The sequence below is a fragment of the Microcaecilia unicolor genome, chromosome 1 (assembly GCF_901765095.1).
Source record: "Microcaecilia unicolor chromosome 1, aMicUni1.1, whole genome shotgun sequence".
In the NCBI taxonomy this organism is placed as follows: domain Eukaryota; kingdom Metazoa; phylum Chordata; class Amphibia; order Gymnophiona; family Siphonopidae; genus Microcaecilia; species Microcaecilia unicolor.
In genome coordinates this window covers 160237717-160257737 of record NC_044031.1, presented here as the reverse complement: position 1 = coordinate 160257737, position 20021 = coordinate 160237717, and the positions used below count along the sequence as shown (strand labels likewise).

Genomic DNA, 20021 nt, shown 5'->3' with positions numbered 1-20021 from the left:
TGATGAGGCAGTTGTGCCCTCTCGAATATAGGAGCCTTCTAGATATGATACTGTATATCCACCTTCTTAGGTGTGACCTGCACTGAGAGGGGAGATTCCCAGTTCTTCATCAGTGCATCTTTAAAGATAGGGTGCAATGATACTGTGACCCCCTTCCTTAGGAGGCAACTCAGTCCAGAACAGACAACATCTCTGCCCTGGGTTCCTTCTCCATCTCCAACTTAAATGTAATAGCTAAAGCCAAGTCCTGACAAAACCAGTGAAAGACAGACCCTCAGGTGGAGATTTACATCTCTCTTGAAGTGGGGAGGGATCAGAAGTTACCCCATAAAACTCCTCCTCCGAGAAGTAATGAGGGTCCTCTTCTGAGTCCCTTGAGCAATCCCAGTCAGACTCTTCACTGTACTCAAACCAGACTGAGTGAGTCTGTTCCTGCCCCAGCTCAATGGAACCATGTCCACGATCCGAAGAGTGCTGAGGTACAGACCTTCAGGGAAGCTTCCTACCCCAATGTCGAGAGCAGTATTGCATGGGTCGATGTTGACACTCTTCAAAGCACGGGCACCGAGGATCTCTCCACAACATGGATGGAGCCTCAGGAAAAATCTGGAGCTGATCCGCAGTTGGAGCAAGCGCCCTCGATGCCTGAGTGGATTGCAACTGCAGTGTCTATGCCAGCTCCTCCCTGAGCATGGCTCAATACCATTCATTAAAAGAAGGCATCGACAAAGGCGGAGGAGCTGGGACAGAGGCAGCCTGAGAAGATGTCAATGCTGAGCTGGAAGAAGGAACCTGGCTGCTTGGAGACCTCCTCACCAGCATCTCTAACAAAGAGGGGGAACGCTCCTCCCGGGTACCAGTAATGTCGCTGCCTCGGAGCTCTGTGCATCGAAGAGGACTGATGCTTATACTTCTTGGGCTTCCCCCAGCACTTAGCATCGCGGTCCTTCGGTGTAAATGAAGATGACATTGAACCCGTATGCTCCCTCAGTGTCAGGTCCGATGCTGACCGGTCCAGAGGCCTACTTTCAGTGCCCAATGTCAAGAGAGGTGGAGACCTTCTCGATGCTGGTGCACTCCCAGTGGTTGTCAAAGTCTTAGCAGCCATCAAAGTCAATGCTTCCGGTGCCAGTGTCGCTGGATTGGCCTTCGAGGAACCAAAAAGTCTCACCTGCTGAACCTTCCATGCCCTCTGTGTCGTCAACTGCATTTGAAAAAAAGGAACAAGAGTTAGGCTCATGGTCAGGCCCAAGGCACCTGATGCACCAAGAGTGTAGGCTCTCACAGAAATCACCTGATTTTGAAGCCACTGGAGGTCTTCTTGGACATTGAGAAAAGAACTGTGGAAAACTTAAACTCCTGAACTGTGAACCATGAAAAAAGGCAGCGTTCAAATTCAGGTCGGCGATCCAGCCTAAATAGGCATAGCAACTCACAGAAAAGAATGGAAACTCGAAGAGCTGATAATACTAAAAAAATTAAAAGTCACAGACTAAAATAAAGAGGAAAGATAAAATAATTGCAAAAGAAACAAAAATACCCACATGGGAAGGTACTGCTAAAGTAGAAAAAAACACACAGAGACAATAACACATCTTCCCTGCTCTGTGGCAATACGAAGACTGAGGGTCCTGCACTCACACATCGGGCAGGAAGGCACCAGCACATGTGTGTTGGGATGCTGCTAGAAATTTCTACATTCATCTCGCTAGCCAGTATCTGCACCGGGCTCTGTCGGATGACATCATCCAAATGTGAGAATACAACTGGCCTGCTTGTCCTCGAAAAATAAAAATTAATAAATAAAAACAAAAATCATCCTACTTTATTCAAAACATTTTAAAACTATGATGCTAGATATTTCCTCAATCTTTCTAGTGATATAAAATCTTTCATTTCTTCTTACCATTTCAAATCTTACTGGCACTGGTGACAGAAAACTACATTTGCTTTCTCACACTTGCTCACCAAGAGAGCAGTACACCCCCATAAAAATACACCATCTAATTTTATCTATCACCTCGGATGACATCTCAAAATAGACATCAAGTTATTCTAACATCGAGTCTTCATTCACACATATACAGTATATAGTCTTCTTGAGCTAGGTGATGCTTAGGTGAAAAGTCCAAGAGGCACTCATTTTATAAAGGCCACAAAGACACCTATCTGCCTTTATAAAAACAGGCTCTCAAAATCAGCCACAATGGTGTGTAAATGCCTATTCAAAAATTTACACCTGCTCTGAAAAAAAATATAATATTGTGCATGGAACTATAACAGAGAAATATCCAGTGTACCTGAATGTAACTCACCTTGAGCTACTAATGAAAAAGGTGTGAGCAAAATCTAAATAAATAAAATAAATATAACCATGGGAACAAACACACATAGATCACATAAAAGTAAGTTCATATTTTCCATGTCCATACACGGTTGTGTTGAGTCTTATTTTTCCAGTTGATTGACAGCAACAAGGACTGCCTCCATTTCGTATGATTTGTTGAATAAAATTAAAAGGATTTTTTTACATCCTCTGGACTCTGGTTTCTAGTCTTTCCCGTCCTCACTGTACTTCCTTCCTATTGGGGATTTACCCATGAGGTTTCTGGCTTTCCTTCTGCTCTGTGGAATACTTTTTTACATGCATATATGGTCACCCAATTCTATTAAAACTCTTTTTTACGTGTAAAACAGTCTTTACACACGGAAAAGCACTACCCTTGAAACATGGCATAGAAACTCTCTATGTTCAGAGGCAGTTCCTCTAGAAAGACTCTAGGGTAGCATGACACCATGAGAAAAGATACAAAGGTGACAAAACACACACTCGGCTTATACTTTACCTACAGATAAATGGAGAACATTGGTTTCTATTACCAATAATCTGTTACCTGTCTGCAATCTGAAAAAACCCAAATTACATATAGGCTTAATGCAAGAAACAAATCATACCTTGGAGTCAAAATTTATACTCAATAGCCCATCTTGGGGATTACATTTAATCAGCGATTGATCTAAATTAAATTGGCAAACTTCATCAACCTGAGCTATCCATTCTTCATAGACCTCATCTTCATACTGGTCAAGTAAGGTCAACATCTCCACATATTTCTGATAAACTATAGCAGCTTCTGCACCTTCCAAGCTTCTACAAAAACAGAAAAACACCAAGTCTTAGTTTCTTTAATTATATAAAGGAAAACAGTTAAAAAAAAAAAACACACATTTGATTCTGTTGTAGTCCCACAGGTTTCATATCTCTCACCAATTTGTTTAATATTTTCCTGGTATCGTTAGTCAGAGCTTTGGATGAACTGGGATTGCCCCACTTTTTATAAACATGCAGTTATGGGTTCACCGCTAAATAAAACACAGTCAAGAGCTTATACCTGCATATCAAAACCATTTCTCAAGGAGCACTATGGAAAGAAGAAAACCATGAGAAATTATTGAAAGAGATGGATGGAGATGATTAACTGCCTTCCTGTTTGTAGAGCCAAAGTTTTGTGAAGGGCCAAGAGAACTTTTACCAATTGAAAAGCCAGAAGGAATCTCAGAAATATCAGCTGTTGCCTTACATTGCCAATCTTTATGAACAGAAGAGGGGAAGAAAAAAAAAAAGAGGTAAAGAAAAGGATCTATGATTTGCTTTTTATTTTATTTTTAATAAAGGATGCACCATCTTAAGTCACAGTCTATCTCCAGGCTTCATATACTACTCCTTTATCTTCTCTACTCGTCCCATCCCCTTTATCACAGATGTGATCGACCTCTGATACAATTTACAATGAAGTCTCAATGGCAAAGTGCATCAATAAGAGGGAAATCACAACTGAAAAGGACAATAATGTGGAAAAAGTTTGCCAGATTAGAATGCCACACTCTCTAAGCTTCAGTATTTTTATTGTTCAAAAAGACCAAAGAATATAGGTATTCAGCATGGCCCCTTACTAACCTCTGACTTTGTGGTGTACAGCTTCAGGTGGCTAGTATCTGTATATCACCCCCTACCTCAGCTGCCAAAGAATAAACCCCAAACATGCCCTCTTCCCCGGCTTCCCTCTAGCACTTATCAGGACTACAGGAGGAAAGTGGCTGCTGCCGTGGTTCTGACTGATGATTTTGAATACTTTGGGACACTATTGGGCTCATTTCCAAAAGAGAAGGATGCCCATCTTTCGACACAAATCGGAAGATGGACGTCCTCACAGAAACGTCCAAATCAGTATAATCGAAAGCCGATTTTGGACGTCCCCAACTGCTTTCCATCACAGGGACGGCCAGAGTTCAAGGGGGTGTGTCGGAAGTGTAGCAAAGGCGGGACTTGGGCGCACCTAACACTTGGACGTCCATCACCCATAATCGAAAAAATCAAGGACGTCCCTGACGAACACTTGGACGTTTTCACCTGGTCTTGTTTTTCTTACCACCAAGGCACAAAAAGGTGCCCAAAATGACCATATGACCACCAGAGGGAATCGGGGATGACCTCCCTTTACTCCCCTAGTGGTCACTAACCTCTCCCACCCTGAAAAGATATATATTTTAAAATATTGATTGCCAGCCTCTTCCAGCCTCAGAGGTCATACTCAGGTCTATCACAGCAGTATGCAGGTCCCTGGAGCAGTTTTAGTAGGTGCAGTGCACTTCAGACAGGCAGACCCAGGCCCATACCCCCCCCCCCCTACCTGTTACGTTTGTGGAGAAAACAGCGAGCCCTCCAAAACCCACCACAAACCACTGTACCCACATCTAGGTGCCCCCCCTCACCCGTAAGGGCTATTGTAGTGGTGTGTAGTTGAGGGTAGTGGGTTTTAGGGGTGGTTTGGGGGGCTCAGCACACAAGGTAAGGGAGCTATGTACCTGGGAGCAATTTATGAAGTCTAGTGTAGTGCCCCCCTAGGGTGCCTGGTTGCTGTCCTGGCATGTCAGGGGGACCAGTGCACTAGAAATGCTGGCTCCTCTCACAACCAAATGGCTTACATTTTTTTGTTTCTGAGATGGACATCCTTGGTTTTGAGAACCGCCGAAATTCAGAAACATCCATGTCTAGGGACGTCCAAATCTAGGGACAACCGAATTTCAGGATTTGGACGTCCCTGACCGTATTATCAAAACAAAAGCTGGACATCTATCTTGTTTTGAAAATACGTGTTTCCCCGCCCCTGGATTGGGATGTTTTGCGAGGACGTCCAAATCAAAACATGGGCATCCCTTTCAAAAATGTCCCTCCACATCTTCAAGGTTTACTTTCACCAGTCAGACTTGAGTAATGAACAACCTGTATAGCTCCTCTCTTCTTCCTCCTCTTGTGTCAATCCCTGTGCAAAATTTTGTGCAAGTGTAGAATTCTGCATTGTGTAGTAGCACAGAATTTTTCTAGGAATAGAATTTCTCTAGGAACATTGAGACCCTTTTACGAGCAGCGGTAAGCCCAACGTGGGCTTGCCACTCGCTCTTCCGGGACTACTGCCAGCCCAATGTAGCCACCAGCAGTAGTCCCACCCCTGAGCGCATGCTATTTCCAGGGGAGAAACAAAACCCCCAGAAATGGCTTGCATGGCGGTAACCTGGTGGTAATCGGACATCGCCGCACGCTGCCTGGTTACCGCGGGAGCCCTTATCGCCACCTCAACAGATGGCAGTAAGGGCTCCCTGTCGCATGGCCATGTGTGCCTGGGGTCTTTTTACCTGCTGCGGTAAAAAGAGCCCTGGCGTGCGAGAAAAACCGCCCCTGTTGCTAGCACAGGGCCCTTTTTCCCCCAGATTGGTAAAAGGACCCCAATGTGTTGTGGTCCCACAGGTTTCATATCTCGTTAGACAGACTTTTGGATGACTTGGGGTTGCCCTACTTTTTGTATCCTTATGATATCCAGGTGTTGACCCAATTAACAAGCTTCTTAGAGTTTACTTATGGTCGGCTGTATTTTTGTTTTGGAAAACTTTCACTCAGTGGATGGGAGGTGTAGATGAGCAGATGCCAATTAAGTCTCCCAGAGATACAGATGTACAAATCTCCTGGTAAAAAAATGTCACACTGGAGAAACAAATTGGGGTGGTTGCGCAAAGATCATTTATTTACTTAACCTTACTGTATTTGATCACACTCTTTTTTTCTTCCATCTTGTTCGGTAATGCAGGCGATCATTCTAGTCTGCCCGAATTACTGTTGCCTGGTGTACCTAGGCCTGCCAAAGAAACTAAATACAAGGCTTCAACTACTGCTGCAAAGCTTTTCACTGGAGGTAAAAGTTCAGAGAAGTCCACCCCATTGTTTGTTCAATTGTGGTGGCTTTCAATTCACTTAAAAGCGTTTAACTACTGATTACTGTTTATAAGCCTCTTTTGGAGGCTGGGCCCAACTTACCTGAGCAAATATATTGTTCTTTACCGGCCAATCTGTCCATTACATTCACCTATTAATGGCGTTTGCACATTCCAGCAGCCAGTGAATGTAGACCTAAGTTAACTATAAAATTATACTCGCACCAAAGAGATGGCAGAGTCTTCTACATGCCTTGTGAACAGAATCTAATTTCATGTTTCAAAACAACTGAAAACATAGCTTTTTCAGCAAATTATTACTTGATAGAGTCAGATGGTTGAGGTAATGGGTTATTAAGGGTTGACAGTGTCTTAATTTATCTTTATTTAAAAATTATTATACCAGCGCGGGGTACAAATGTAACAACAACAAAAATAATAAATGCATGTAGTTTTAAACTGTATGCGAGATGCTGGGAAGATTTTTTTCCTTTGCTTTATTATAATACCCATCAAACTCTTTTTGGAGGTGTGGAATATAAGTACCTTTTTTATTTACTCATATTTCCATTTTTAATTGCCTGCTCAAAAAAAAACCTCAAGGTAATTTTCAGATATTACATAGAATAGCTTACAATACTAGAGTAATAATATTAAAAGTACGAGAAAACCCAAATAAATAAATACAAAATATTAACAGCCACTGCCTACTCCACTTTTTAATCCTTTAATACCTCAACTGGGATGACCAATTCACAAAAATATCTATCAAGCGGATTACATAGTTGACATCACAAAGTTTCCTAAAACACAATCTGTTTCCAGAAATTTTAAATTAAGATTAAAATTAAATGCAACACGCCTTAAGCTTCCAATAAAAAGGCATAAATTAAATCCAAATGAATAAATAAAGTTGAGTCCTTTACAATCACCACAGTGAGCATGTAAGATTGGTTCAGTTTCTCAAGGACCTCTAGAAAAGAAACTTATGAAAAACTTTAAAATAAAACCTAAATAAGTGATTCTTCTAGATACAAATCTTTGAGAAAAAATATGTCTGAAAATGAAAAAAAAAATCCAACATCTACAGTAACACCAGTAATACAAGTGAATTCACTCATTCGAGAATGAGTAAAAGAAATAAGCTGTAACATATATTTATAGATCTCATTATTTGCTGTATGCAGTGGGGGCAATTCTATAAATTGGTGCCTCAACTTAGGCAACTCGATGCCATGCACTGAGCACCAATTCTATAATGATATCTTGGCACCACTTAAAAGCTGCTTAGCTTCAGGCAACAAGAACACACATAAATCAAGGTATCCTGTTCAATTACACACATAAGTGATCTCTTTCAGGGCACCAACTAGCAGAAATGTATGCCATGATTTGATGGCCATGCACATGGGCATAGTTTGGCAAAAGCATGCAAATACAGGCATAAATTATAGTATTCTATAACTTCTGTGTATGCTGGCTAACATCTTGGTGCAAGCATTTACACCAACTTTATGCCTGGTGTAAGTGATCATGCCTTAAATGTAAGTGTTTTCTGTCACTTTCTTTATATAATTGGTTTGAAATAGATGCCCATTCGCCCTCTTATCCTAGGCACCATTATAGAATTGCCCTCTAACTGCTTGATAATGGAGAAGGCTCCTAGAAGCCCTTTGTTAAATTTTATGAAAGTAGTCTCATTGAGTAATGCAAAGCTAGCAAGAAGAGAAGTTCCTTACCTATAGAAGATGATCTCTGAGGACAGCAAGACGTGTATTCTTACAATTGAGTGACATCATCTGATGGAGCCCTGGTGCGGATGCTACCCAGCACTCTATAGATTTAAGAGGCTTTTGGCAGCATCCCACTGCACGTGCACGAGTGTCTTCCCACCCACTGTGAGTGCGCAAGATACCACATCAAAAAGAATTCAACTCTAGGGGGATGAGGGAGGGATGTAAGAATACATGTCCTGCTGTACTTGTACATGTACCTTCTACATGTGAGTAACTTCGCTTTCTCCAAGGACAAGTAGGACATTAATTCTTACAATTGGGAATCCCTAGCTACCAGGCTCACCAAAAACAATAATGCAAGAATAACAGGGCAACGGCAAGGTCAACCAGAACCAATCAAACTGAAATTATACACAAACTGTTGTGGAGGTGCAGCCTGGAACAGAAAAAAATAGGCCCAGGAGAATGGAGTTGGATTCTAGACACCAAACAAATTCTACACAATTGTCTGACCAAACCAGCTGTAGTGTCAGGTATGCTGCTCCAGGCAGTAATAAGATGTTAATGTATGGACTGAAGATCACGTTGCAGCTCTATTAATCTCCTGAAAGGAGGTTGATCTCAAGTGGGCTACTGAAGCAGCCATGGCTCTGACATTATGAACCGCAACAAGACCCTCCAGAGCTGGCCTGCCTTGGTGTAACCTACCAAACTTTGTAAGTCTAAGTGGTTTGAAAATGAACCCCATAGTAACATAAGAAGAATAGCCAAACTGGGTCAGACCAATGGTCCATTTAGCTCAGTATACTGCTTCCAACAGTGGACAATCCAGGTCACAAGTACCTGGCAGAAACCCTCCATACTACCAATCCCAGGGCAAGCAGTGGTCTCCCCATGTCTATCTCAATAGCAGACTATGGACTTTCCCTCAAGGGACTTATCCAAACCTTTTTAAAACCCAGATATGCTAACCGCTGTTACCACATCCTTTGGCAAAGAGTTCCAGAGCTTAACTATTTGTTGAGTGAAAAATATTCCTCCTATTTGTTTTAAAGGTATTTCCATGTAATTTATTTGAGTGTCCCCTGGTCTTTGTAATATTTGAAAGAGTAAAGAAATCGATTCACTTTTACCCATTCTTGTTTACCTCAATCACCCCCCCCCCCCCCCCCCCACCTCAGCCATCTCTTTTCCAGAAGAGCCCTAACCTCTTTAGCTTTTCCTCATATGAAAGGAGTTCTATCTCCTTTATAATTTTGGTCGCTCTTCTTTGCACCTTTTCTAATTCCGCTATATCTTTTTTGAGATACGGTGATCAGAATTAAAAGCATTATAATATTCTTGATCTTGTTTATGATCTCATTATTATAATTCCTAGCATCCTGTTTGCTTTTTTGTCGCCTCCGCACACTAAGCAGATTTCATCCTATTGTCTACAATGACACCTAGTTCATTTTCTTGGGTGCTGACTCATAAGGTGGACCCTAGCTTCAAGTAACATAGTAGATGACGACAGATAAAGGACCTGTATGACCCATCCAGTCTGCTCAACAAGATAAACTCATAGTATAAGGTTTGATGTAACACTACATATGTACACTTATCTTGATTTGTCTTTGCCATTTTCAGGGCACAGAATATAGAAGTCTGCCCAGCACTGGCTTTGCTTCCCAATTTTGCTAAGAACTACTCTGTTATGCTGAAATCTTGTGTAATGTGGATCAGCTACTAAGACCTGAAGCTCACGGACTCTGCGAGCTGAAGTGAACACCATGACAGGAGTCAAGTGACTCATAAGGAGCTTTCATCACTGGGTACGGACAACGTTGAAGTCCCATGACACTGCTGGAGGTTTGACAGGCAGTTTTGTCAACAACAAACCTCTCATGAATCAAACAACTAGAGGCTGTACAGAGATGGGCTTACCTCATGGTGATAAGCATTGATTGCACTGAGGTGAACCCTTAGGTGCAGGAGGGATTCAAGCAGGTTTTGTGTAGGGCAAGTGAAAGGGTCTAGGGCCCTGCTCTCATACCAGATGGCAAACCTCCTCCATGTAAAAGTATAAAACCTCTTGGTGGAATCTTCCTGAAAGGCAAAAGGACTTTGGAGACACCCTCAGGCAGATGCAGAGGTGCAAATTTTACATTCTCAACATCCAGGCTGTGAGGACCAGGATGGGATGCAGAAGAGACCCCTCGTTCTGAGTGATGAAAGTTGGAAAGCAGTCCAGTCTCCACAGTTCTTCGGAGGAAAACTCTAGAAGAGAGTACCATATTTGCCTCAGCCAATAAGGTGCTACAAGGTTCATGGTACCTCAGTCCTGCTTGAATTTCAGCAGAGTTTTCACTATAAGAGGGATTGGAGGGTATGCATGTAGGAGGAAAGGCATCCGAAGTTAGGCTGTCACATGACCTAAGTCTGGAGTGGAACCAAAGGACCTTGTTAATAAGATGAGTAGAAAGATCCACTGAGAGGGTGCTCCACCCTCAGAAGATGTTTTGGGCAACACCCATGTTGAGAGACCACTTGTGTGGTTGCATCATCCTGCTCAGTCTGTCTGCCAGACTGTTCTGTTTTCCCACCAGCTAAGTGGCTTGGAACAGCCACATCCCGACCGCTTCCTGACACAAGGGTTAGAATACTGTACCCCCCCCCCCCCCCTGCTTGTTGCCATGAAACATTGCAACCTAGCTGTCTGTCTGAATTAGAATAATTTGGTTCAGTAGCCAATCTCTGAAAGCCTTTAGAGTGTTCCATATCACACTCGGTTTTCTGAGCAGACCAAGGTCTCTGTTACGATTGTGGTCGTGACCCCTCTCAAACTTACCTTATTTCTGGTGGTCAGCTTCTTAGCTGGCTTCTGTCTGTCCTTCTTGAGTTAGCTCTGTCTCTGTTTGCTGGCTGCTCCCAGCATGGTTCTAATTGCTTCACTATACTGCACCTGTGTGTGTTGCCTGAGTTAGCTCTGCCTCTGTGTGCCGGCTGCTTCCAGCGTGGCTCTCATTACTCCACTATACTGCACTTGTGTGTGTTGAGCCTCTCTGTGCTTCAGTATGCTTGCTGCCTGAGTCCTGTAGCTGTGACATCATCAGTCAGTCCCTTGATAAGGAAGTGGTGTTCTTCCATTCAGGGCCTTTGCAAACACCAAAGGTCCAGGTTAGTGTCTGGTGGTGTTAGCACTTCTGCCTTGAATCCTATCCTGATTCCAGTCCTGTTGGCTCCCTTTCCCTCCTGTCTGAAAACCCTGTATTCCTGGTGCAGTTAGCACTTCTGCTTTGCTCTTCTCTGGGTGCCTGGTTGCACTTCTGAATCCTAATTTTGGCTTCCTTTCCCTCCTGTCTGAGTACCCTGAACTCCTGTCTGCCTTGCTTTTGTCTAGGTGCCTGTGGGCAATTCTGAACCCCTGTCTGCCTTGCTTTTGTCTAGGTGCCTGTGGGCACTTCTGAACCCTGTCTGCCCTGCTTGCTTTCAGTTTCCTTCCAGTCCGGTCTGTTTGGAAATCCTGTATCCTGATTTCTATCCTGAACCCTGTTGTGGTCTGGCTTGTTTAGTGTCCCTCCTAGTGTGAGTTCTCTGGTGTTCCTGCCTGCTAGTTCCAGTACCAGTTTTCCTCCAAGCCCTGCCGGCAGCCTGCACCCAGGGACTCAACCCCTGGGGACTCAACCCCCAGGGAACGGCGGCTAAGTGTAGGTGAAGCCTAGGTCCAGTTCCATGTGTTCCTGTCCAGTGTGTTCCAGTTCAGTGCGTACCAGTCCGGTGCATTCTAACCCAGGGTTGGTTGGTGGATTTTGCCTGCTGCTGCCTCTCCTCGTCAGCAGCCCAAGGGCTCACGATTACTCCAGAGTCCGTGCCTGCGTGTTTTGAACCTGAGAACCTAACAGTCTCCGAGTGTGAAGTCCCTCTACATGGACTCCCCACCCCAGGTTGGGTGTACCCTATTGTCAGCACCTTTTGAGTTGGTAGAATTTGGAATGAGAGTCTCAGAATCAAATTGGACTGAATCATTTATTTATTTGTTACATTTGTATCCCACATTTTCCCACCTATTTGCAGGCTCAATGTGGCTTACGTAGTGCCAGAAAGGCGTTTACGGTGTGAACAAATATATTGTGCTGTTTTGGTAGGATGAAATTTATATGGCAAAGCTACAATACGAGTCGTAAAGCGGAAGAGTAATGTTGTGATCATACGTGCTTTGGTTTTCTTGTGTAGCCAAGGTCAGTCTTTTAAGATGGATCAGGGAGTATGCCTTTTTGAACAGAGTGGTTTTTAGCATGTTCCGGAAGTTTAGGTGGTCACCAGAGAAGTGACTGGGCCAAATCAGGGGTAACAAAGATGCCATCTGCAAGGTTCTCCATGGCCTGACACCACTGAGAAGCAAGGGTCCATTGGGTGCCCCTCAAATGGAGGTGAGTCATGGGAGTGACATGCACAGTGGAGGCCATGTGGCCCATTATGATCAGCATTTGCCGAGTTGTGACCTGCCAGCTGCTCTGAACCTCAGCTGCGATGGCCACGAGGATATCTGTACATGCCAGAGGCAAGTACGCTCAAGCTTCCAGCATGACTGGCAGGGCTCCTAGGTACTCCAAACATTGAACTGAAAGCAGATGGGAATTGGGGTAGTTTCCAACACCAGAATAATCTTCTCTATGGACTCTTGAGCTCCTTCCTTTGATGTACTCTTGACCAGTAAATCATCAAAGTAATCTGCGTAGCATCACTGTGACTATGGCAAAGCATTTCGTGAAAGCTCTGGGGGCAGCCAGACACAAGGCCAAATGGCAGGATGCAGCACTGGTAGTGGTGTTTCTCTACTTGTAATCTGTGATACTTTCTATGGCTTGGAAGTATCTGAATATGGGTGTAAGCATCCTTTTAAGTCCAGAAAACATTGCCAATCATTTTTCTGAATCATGGGTAGAAGGGAGTCCAGGGAAGTCATCCTGAACTCTTCTTTGAGCAAATATTTATTCAGAGCCCTTAGGTTGAGGATGGGATGAAATACTCCTGTTTTCTTGGCCTCAAGGAAGGACTTGGAATAGAATCCCTTTCTTTCATCCCCTAGTGGTTCAGGCTCGACCTCATGGGCCTTGAGAATGGAGGAGAGTGCTTCTGTGAGCACTTCCCTGTGCTGAGAGCTGCAGAATGTCGCTCTCAGAAGGGCAATTTGGAGGTTTGCTCCTCCAATTGAGTATGTAACCAACCCAGTCTATTTGAAGAACCCACTGACCTGAGGTTACAAGGAACCACCTTTCTTGTAAAAAAAATTCAGCCTCCCTCCCATTCATAGGTCATCCAGGACTGACACTTATTATGGCTATGCTCTTCTGGATCCAGTCAAAAGCCCACCCTTTGCTTTGACTGGGGAGCTTGCTGAGGTTTCACAGCCCACTGCTGTTGCCGATGGGAGCAATGGGCCTAGGATTGTTGCTGAGGATGAGAAGAGATAAGCCTATGCCTTTGAGAGTAGTGGGAATCTCCTTCAATACTCTCCCGAAAACCCCGGGGATGTGGAGAACGCAAGAAGCGCCAGCCAAGTCAGGGATTTGATGGTATCCATATGCTTTTTGATGAGGTCAGCAACCTCTTCCACCTTGTCCTCAAAAAAGACTGTCACCTCAGCAGGGGACTTACTACAGCCTTTCCTGAACCACAGGTTCGAGGTTAGAAACACGGAGGCACGAAGATCTATGCATTCCCACACCTGAAGCAGAGAGACAGGGTGCCACATCAAAAGAATCAAAAGTACCCCCAACCAAATGTTTTCTGCACTCCTTCTGCTAACTAGCCATCTGGTGAAACTCTGTGGCCTGCTCCAGTAGGAGGGTATTCGCAAAGTCGAGCACACTGGACATCAAGGATTTCAAGTACAGGCTTGTGTACAGCTAGTGGAATCGGATGCAGGAAACAAGCATCAAGGCCTGAAAAATCTTCCTCCCAAAAGGGTCTAGAGTCCTAGACTCTGCCCGGGGGAACCGAGGCATGAGTCTTGGAGTGCCTGGTTCTTTTGAGAGCAGATTTCACCACCATGGAGTGATGGGGCAATTGAGCCTTCTCGATTCTATATGTAGAGTCTACCTTTTTAGGTGTTTTGGGACTGCTGCTTTTAACATATTTATAAATGATCAAGAGATAGATATAACTAGTGAGGTAACTAAATTTGCTGATACCACAAAGTTATTCAGAGTTCTTAAATCAAGAAGATTGTGAAAAATTGCAAGAGGACCTTACAAGACTGGGAGATTGGGCATCCAAATGGCAGTTGCCGTATAATGTGAACAAATGCAAAGTGATGCATGTGGGAAAGAGGAACCCAAACTATAGCTATGCGATGCAAGGTTCCACATTAGGAATCACCGCCCAGGAAAAGGATGTAGGTGTCATCGTTGATCATACATTGAAACCTTCTGCTTGGTGTGCAGTTGCGGCTAAGAAAGAAAATACAATGTTAGGAATTATTAGGAAAGGAATGGAAAACAAAAATGACAATGTTATAATGCCTTTGTGTAATTCCATTGTGCGACTGCACCTCGAATACTGTGTAAAATTCTGGTCACTTCATCTCAAAAAAGATATAGCAGAATTAGAAAAGGTACAGAGAAGGGTGACAAAAATGATAAAGGGAAAGGATGACTTCTCCATGAGGAAAGGCTAAAGCAGTTAGGACTCTTCAGCTTGGAGAACAGACGGCTGAGGGGAGGTATGATAGAGGTCTATAAAATACTGAGTGGAGTGGAATGGGTAGAAGTAAGTTGCTTGATTACTTTTTCAAAAAACAATAGAACTAGGGGGCACACATTGACCAGAGAAAATATTTCTTCACTCAATGTGTAATTAAGCTCTGGAATTCGTGATCAGAAAATGTGGTAAAAGCATTTAGCTTAGCAGGATTTTAAAAAAAGTTTGGCTAATTTCCTAAAAGAAAAGTCCTTAAGCCATTGTTAAGATGGACTTGGGAAAATCCACTGCTTATTTCTAGGATAAGCAGCATAAAATCTGTTTTACTGTTCTGGGATCTTACCAGGTACTTGTGACCTGGATTGGCCACTGTTAGAAACAGGATACTGGGCTTGATGAACCTTCAGTCTGTCCCAGTATGGCAACGCTTATAGTATAGTAGATGACGGCAGAAAAAGACCTGCACGATCCATCCAGTCTGCCCAACAAGACAACTCATGTGTGCTACTTTTGTGTAAACCCTACTTTGATTTGTAGTGGGGACTTTCTTCTGTCCTGTGGAGGGGAGGGATCTGAGGGAACACCTAAGGACCTCTCTACTGAGAAATACTCAGGCTCTTCCTCAGAAGCCCAGGAGCAGTCTGTCAGACTCAGCAAAATACTCACTGCAGGACATCTGAGTCTCCACCTGCCTCAGTCTAATGGAAGCAGGTCCAAGCCTCAATGATGGGAAGTGAGGTGTAGATTGTACCCAATACTCCAGGGCAACGTCCTCCTCTCATGTAGAGAGAGAATCACTGTATTGGTTGGTGGTGAGGCACCAGTGTTAACAACTGCTTAACAGGCAGGGCATGAGCTTCCAACATGGGCTGGAGCGACTCCATGGCTGGTGCAAGAGTTCTCGATGCCTCTGCACCATGCCCCAGGAGGTACCCCAGTTCTTCCTGGAGCATTGTTCAGATCCATTCCTCAAGGATAGGCATCAAAAAAGGCTGGGACTGTGCTGGTTTGAAGACAACTTGAGAAATTGCCCATATGGAATCAGAAGCGAAATCCTGGCCACAAGGAGTCTGGTACGTCAGCACTGCAACCATAGATAGGGTGTGCTTTTCCTGGAATTGACACTTCTCAGGTGCCGGCAATGCTGATGCCCCAGAGATCCTGGCACCGTGCCTCAGAGAGGACCAATGCCGATTATTTTTGGCCTTCGCCCAGTGCATAGCATCTCGATCCTTCAGTGCTGAAGAGGACAATGTCAAACCTGAACATGTCCTTGGTGTTGGGTTTGATTCAAATCAATGCTGGGGCCTTTTACCAGTGCCTGATATCAAGGCAGGTGACAATTTCCTGGATGGCGGTGCACTCTCTATGTTCAATGCAGCTCCAGCATCCATAGGAACTGATGCTTCTGATGTCAAAGTCAATGGACCAAACTTGAAGGGCCCAAAATGTCTCTCTTGCTGGACCTGCCTCACCTTCTGTGTCCTTTTCTGTGTCAGAGGCATCATGATCAGGGCCTAGACACCCTAAACATCAATTGTGGGGGTCTGAACTAGAAATGACTGTTACATTTGGCAAATCTCTTGAAACCACTGGGGTCTTCTGGGTCATTGGGGAGACAACAGCTGAGGCTAAATCAAATGACTCAGTGGTGAGGGAAAACAGGAGACCTCACTGAAAATACTCGAGCTGAAGAAATAAAATCTTAAAACTATTGTAAAACTAAGCAAAAACTAGATTGGGCAGGGAAAAAGGGGGGGTAGAAAGAAAATTATGAAGAACAAAGGGTACCGCTCATGATGAAGGCACTTCAAAAGTTATCAAAATAAAAGCACTGAGGAGGTCTCACAGAAATGCGACCACTCTGCTCTGCAGAAAAACAAAGACTAATGGTCCTGTGTGCACACACAGAGCAAGAAGGCACTCATGCATGTGTGGTGGAACACTGCCAAAAGCCTCTTAAAGCTATAGAGTGCTGGGTAACATCTACACCAGGGCTCCGTCAGATGACATCACCCAACTGTAAGAACTAATGTCCTGCTTGTCCTCGCAGAATCATAAGTTAAAAACTTGCCATATCACAGATAAAAAAAGTCTAGCATTCATCTCCAAATCTAAAGAGATCAATCCTAGAAACGTACAACAGTGTGTCCTGTGTTTCCTCATTTGATTAATGAACCTGTAATTCTGCTTTTCTTAAAGAAACAAACTACAAGACCTTGGATGCAGTGACTAGTTCCCCACTCATGCCCAATGGCATGGAACTATCTGGTACACTGCATACATTTTGTAACTTATACCAGTCAACATTAGTTATAGTGAGATATGCACTGCTAATGCTAATTCATACAAACAGGAATGTAAAAAGTTTAGGAGTCTTTATTTTTCATACCAAGAGAAGCAAACAAATGACGGCCCATGACAGAGTGTCAACTGGCTCCATAGGAGCTAACTTTTCTAAACCATTGGGGATGCTAAACCCAACAGAAATTACTCCTCCCTGGAGTTTGCTCAATATTAGGGTTGCATGAGCACCCACAACACCCACAAAGCTGGCTCCTATGATTGCTTCAGAAAGACCATAGCAAAATAAAAATCAGGTTGGGTGAACATTTCTGTTATGAAAGAACTGAATTGGAAACTTACGGATGGTGAATAAATGAGAAATTTGACCAAAATATCTGTATGCGTTCTTTAAGCTGTTTTGCCCACTTCAGATTTCCTGAGGTTAATGGCATGTTCTTGTTTATTATTTCACTCCCAGTTTTCACCTGCATGTTAGTTATAAGAAAATGCAAGAGAATTTCAAACTCTCAGCAAGCAATTTTAATGTTGTAGCAATCCTCCTCATATCGCATACATTTTATTTTCGGTTGCTTATCTGGGGATAGTTTTCAATTCTGGTGTTTAAGCTAAATTTGTACATTGAGTGGAGCTTTATATACATGTAATACAGTCACAATAGACACTATCCATTTAGCATATAACTTAGCCAGACAGCACTTGAATTTCATCCCTATCCAGATCATTTTTGCCACATGCTCTCTGTCTACCTTTTTACTATATGGATAATATCAGGCCCTTTAGATGGATTTTCACTTGATGCTAGCCATATAAGCTGTCCCGCATAAGGTGAATGGAGAGATGAAACAATCCACTTTATGCTCCGAATTACAGATCTTTTAGAAAGTTTATCCCAACTCAATACATAAATAATAAGCAAGGAAGAAAAGACTTCTTTAAAAGTTTCAAACTGAGGATAGTTGTAAAAAAAAAACCCACTGAATTTCTTCTTCACTACATACCATTTTAAGGTGCTCATCATACAATTGCTTGCATTTATCTAGTTCTTCATCAAACATCTGTAATAAAATGATGTAATTTGGACTAAAACTGTCCATAACAACAGATCTTTCCAGAAAGTAACCAGACATGGCCAATAACTGTTGGGGAAAAAAAGGTAATGTTACTTTTCATCTATTAAAAAGTGGGTAAAACAGACATCTTCAGCTAAATGCAAATAAATACCCTCCCAAGTCCGATGACAATGAAGACTTCTGTCCTCTTCCTTCAACCTTCATGAGAATCTTAGTGATGCCAGCAACTCACTCCTTTCCCTCTCAACAATGATGCCTTGTAGCCCCTTACATCCTTTCTTCATATCCTTATCCTCCCTCCTCCATTCTGCCTCACTGTGGCTGTATCTAGCCATGTTCTCTCCTTTCCATCCCTTCTGTTGCCTCCAAGCCTCGAGTCTTCTCTTTATCCCTACTGAACCTCCCTAATATACTCCTACTTCTTTCAATCTCCTTGACACATCAGGTTTGCTCTCCCTCTTCTGATTTTTCAGCCTTATCCTCATCATAGCAGTTGAAACCTTCCTACCGGTTTCACGTCTGTCTCCTATTCCTTACATGGTGCTTCCAAGAATCCACCCTGACTACATCACTATTTCCATGATGACGTATCAGGTGAGTTTTACCTTGACTGCTTAGAAGAAAATGCAAAACCACTATCAGTAAGTGTATTGACTTAGCATTACTATTATAGAACTGTTTTACACCAGATGAAGGCGATTCGAAATATGGCCATGTTGGGTATCAGATTTATGGCTCAATAAAGACCTTTAATCCCTTATTGGTTCCTGGGTCTTCCATATATTGCCGAAACATTGTGAAATAGTTGACAAACGGAGAAAAGTCAACAAACATAAATTCCTACTCCTCTCAACATTCTCCAATTTTTCCACCTTTTCTCTTAAATTTGTCAGGTCCATTGCCATCAATGATTATACTGGTTTAAAACTGTCAACTTCTTCTAAATGTCTAATGAAATTTAATGTGGACAACAAGTGCAAAGTAACGTGTATTGTGAAGAATAACCCAAATTATAGTTACATGATGCTAGGTTCCACATAATGAGTCACCATCCAGGAAAATAAGGGGGTCTTTTATAAAGCTTAGCTCGAGTTATCTGAAGCAGGGCCCATAGGACTCCTTAAGTGTTATTGTGGACAATATGTTGAAAGCTTCTGTTGAGTGTGTGGAGGTGAAGTCATAAAATCAAACAGATATTTGTAATTATTAAAAAAGGAATAGTGAAAACAAAAAGATTCATAATGCCTCCATATCACTCCACGGTGCAACCACTCGAGTACTGTGTGCAATTCCGGCCTCTGTATCTCAAAATAGATAAGGTACAGAGAAGGGTCAACAAAATGAACAAGGGGAAGGCTAAAATGGATAGAACTCTTCAGCTTGGAGGAAGGACAGCAGAGGAATTATAGCCAGAGAACATAAGAAAATAAGAATTGCCTTACTGGGTCAGACCGAAGGTCCAACTAGCCAAATATCTTGCTTCCAACAGTGGCAAATCCAAATCACAATTACCTGGCAGAATCCCAAAGAGGAACAAGGTTCTATGCTACCAACCTTCATGGAGAATTAAGTTGCTTTCCCTGAGCCTACCTTAATAGCAATTTACAAACTTTTCCTCCAGGAACTTGTCCAAATCTTTTTTAAACCCAGATAAGCTAACTGCATTTACCACATCCTCTGGCAATGAGTTCCAAACCTTAACTATTTGTTAAGTGAAAAAAATGTTTTCTTCTATTTCTTTTAAAGGTATTACCATGGAATTTCATGGGGTGTCCCGTAGTCCTTGTACTTTTTGAAAGAATAAGCAATTGGTACACATTTACCTGTTTTACTCCACTCAGGATTTTGTAGACCTGTACCATATCCCCCCACCCCCCTGCAGCAATCTGTTCTCCAAGCTGAAGAGCCCTAACCTCTCAAGCCTTTCCTCATATGAGAGGAGCTCTATGCCTTGAAT

At 43.0% G+C, this 20021-nt stretch overlaps 1 protein-coding gene across 1 annotated transcript in view; it reads right to left on the bottom strand.

Moving 5' to 3' along the window:
• The window catches only part of DNAH11 (dynein axonemal heavy chain 11), a 708797-nt gene that overhangs the window by 631995 nt on the left and 56781 nt on the right, over positions 1 to 20021 (bottom strand). Inside the window, exons 8-10 of the mRNA XM_030201723.1 lie at positions 17993 to 18130; positions 17334 to 17458; positions 2956 to 3151 (exon numbers count right to left, since the gene is read on the bottom strand). Of these exons, the coding sequence (XP_030057583.1) occupies positions 2956 to 3151; positions 17334 to 17458; positions 17993 to 18130 (459 nt within the window). The remainder of the gene's footprint in view (positions 1 to 2955; positions 3152 to 17333; positions 17459 to 17992; positions 18131 to 20021) is intronic.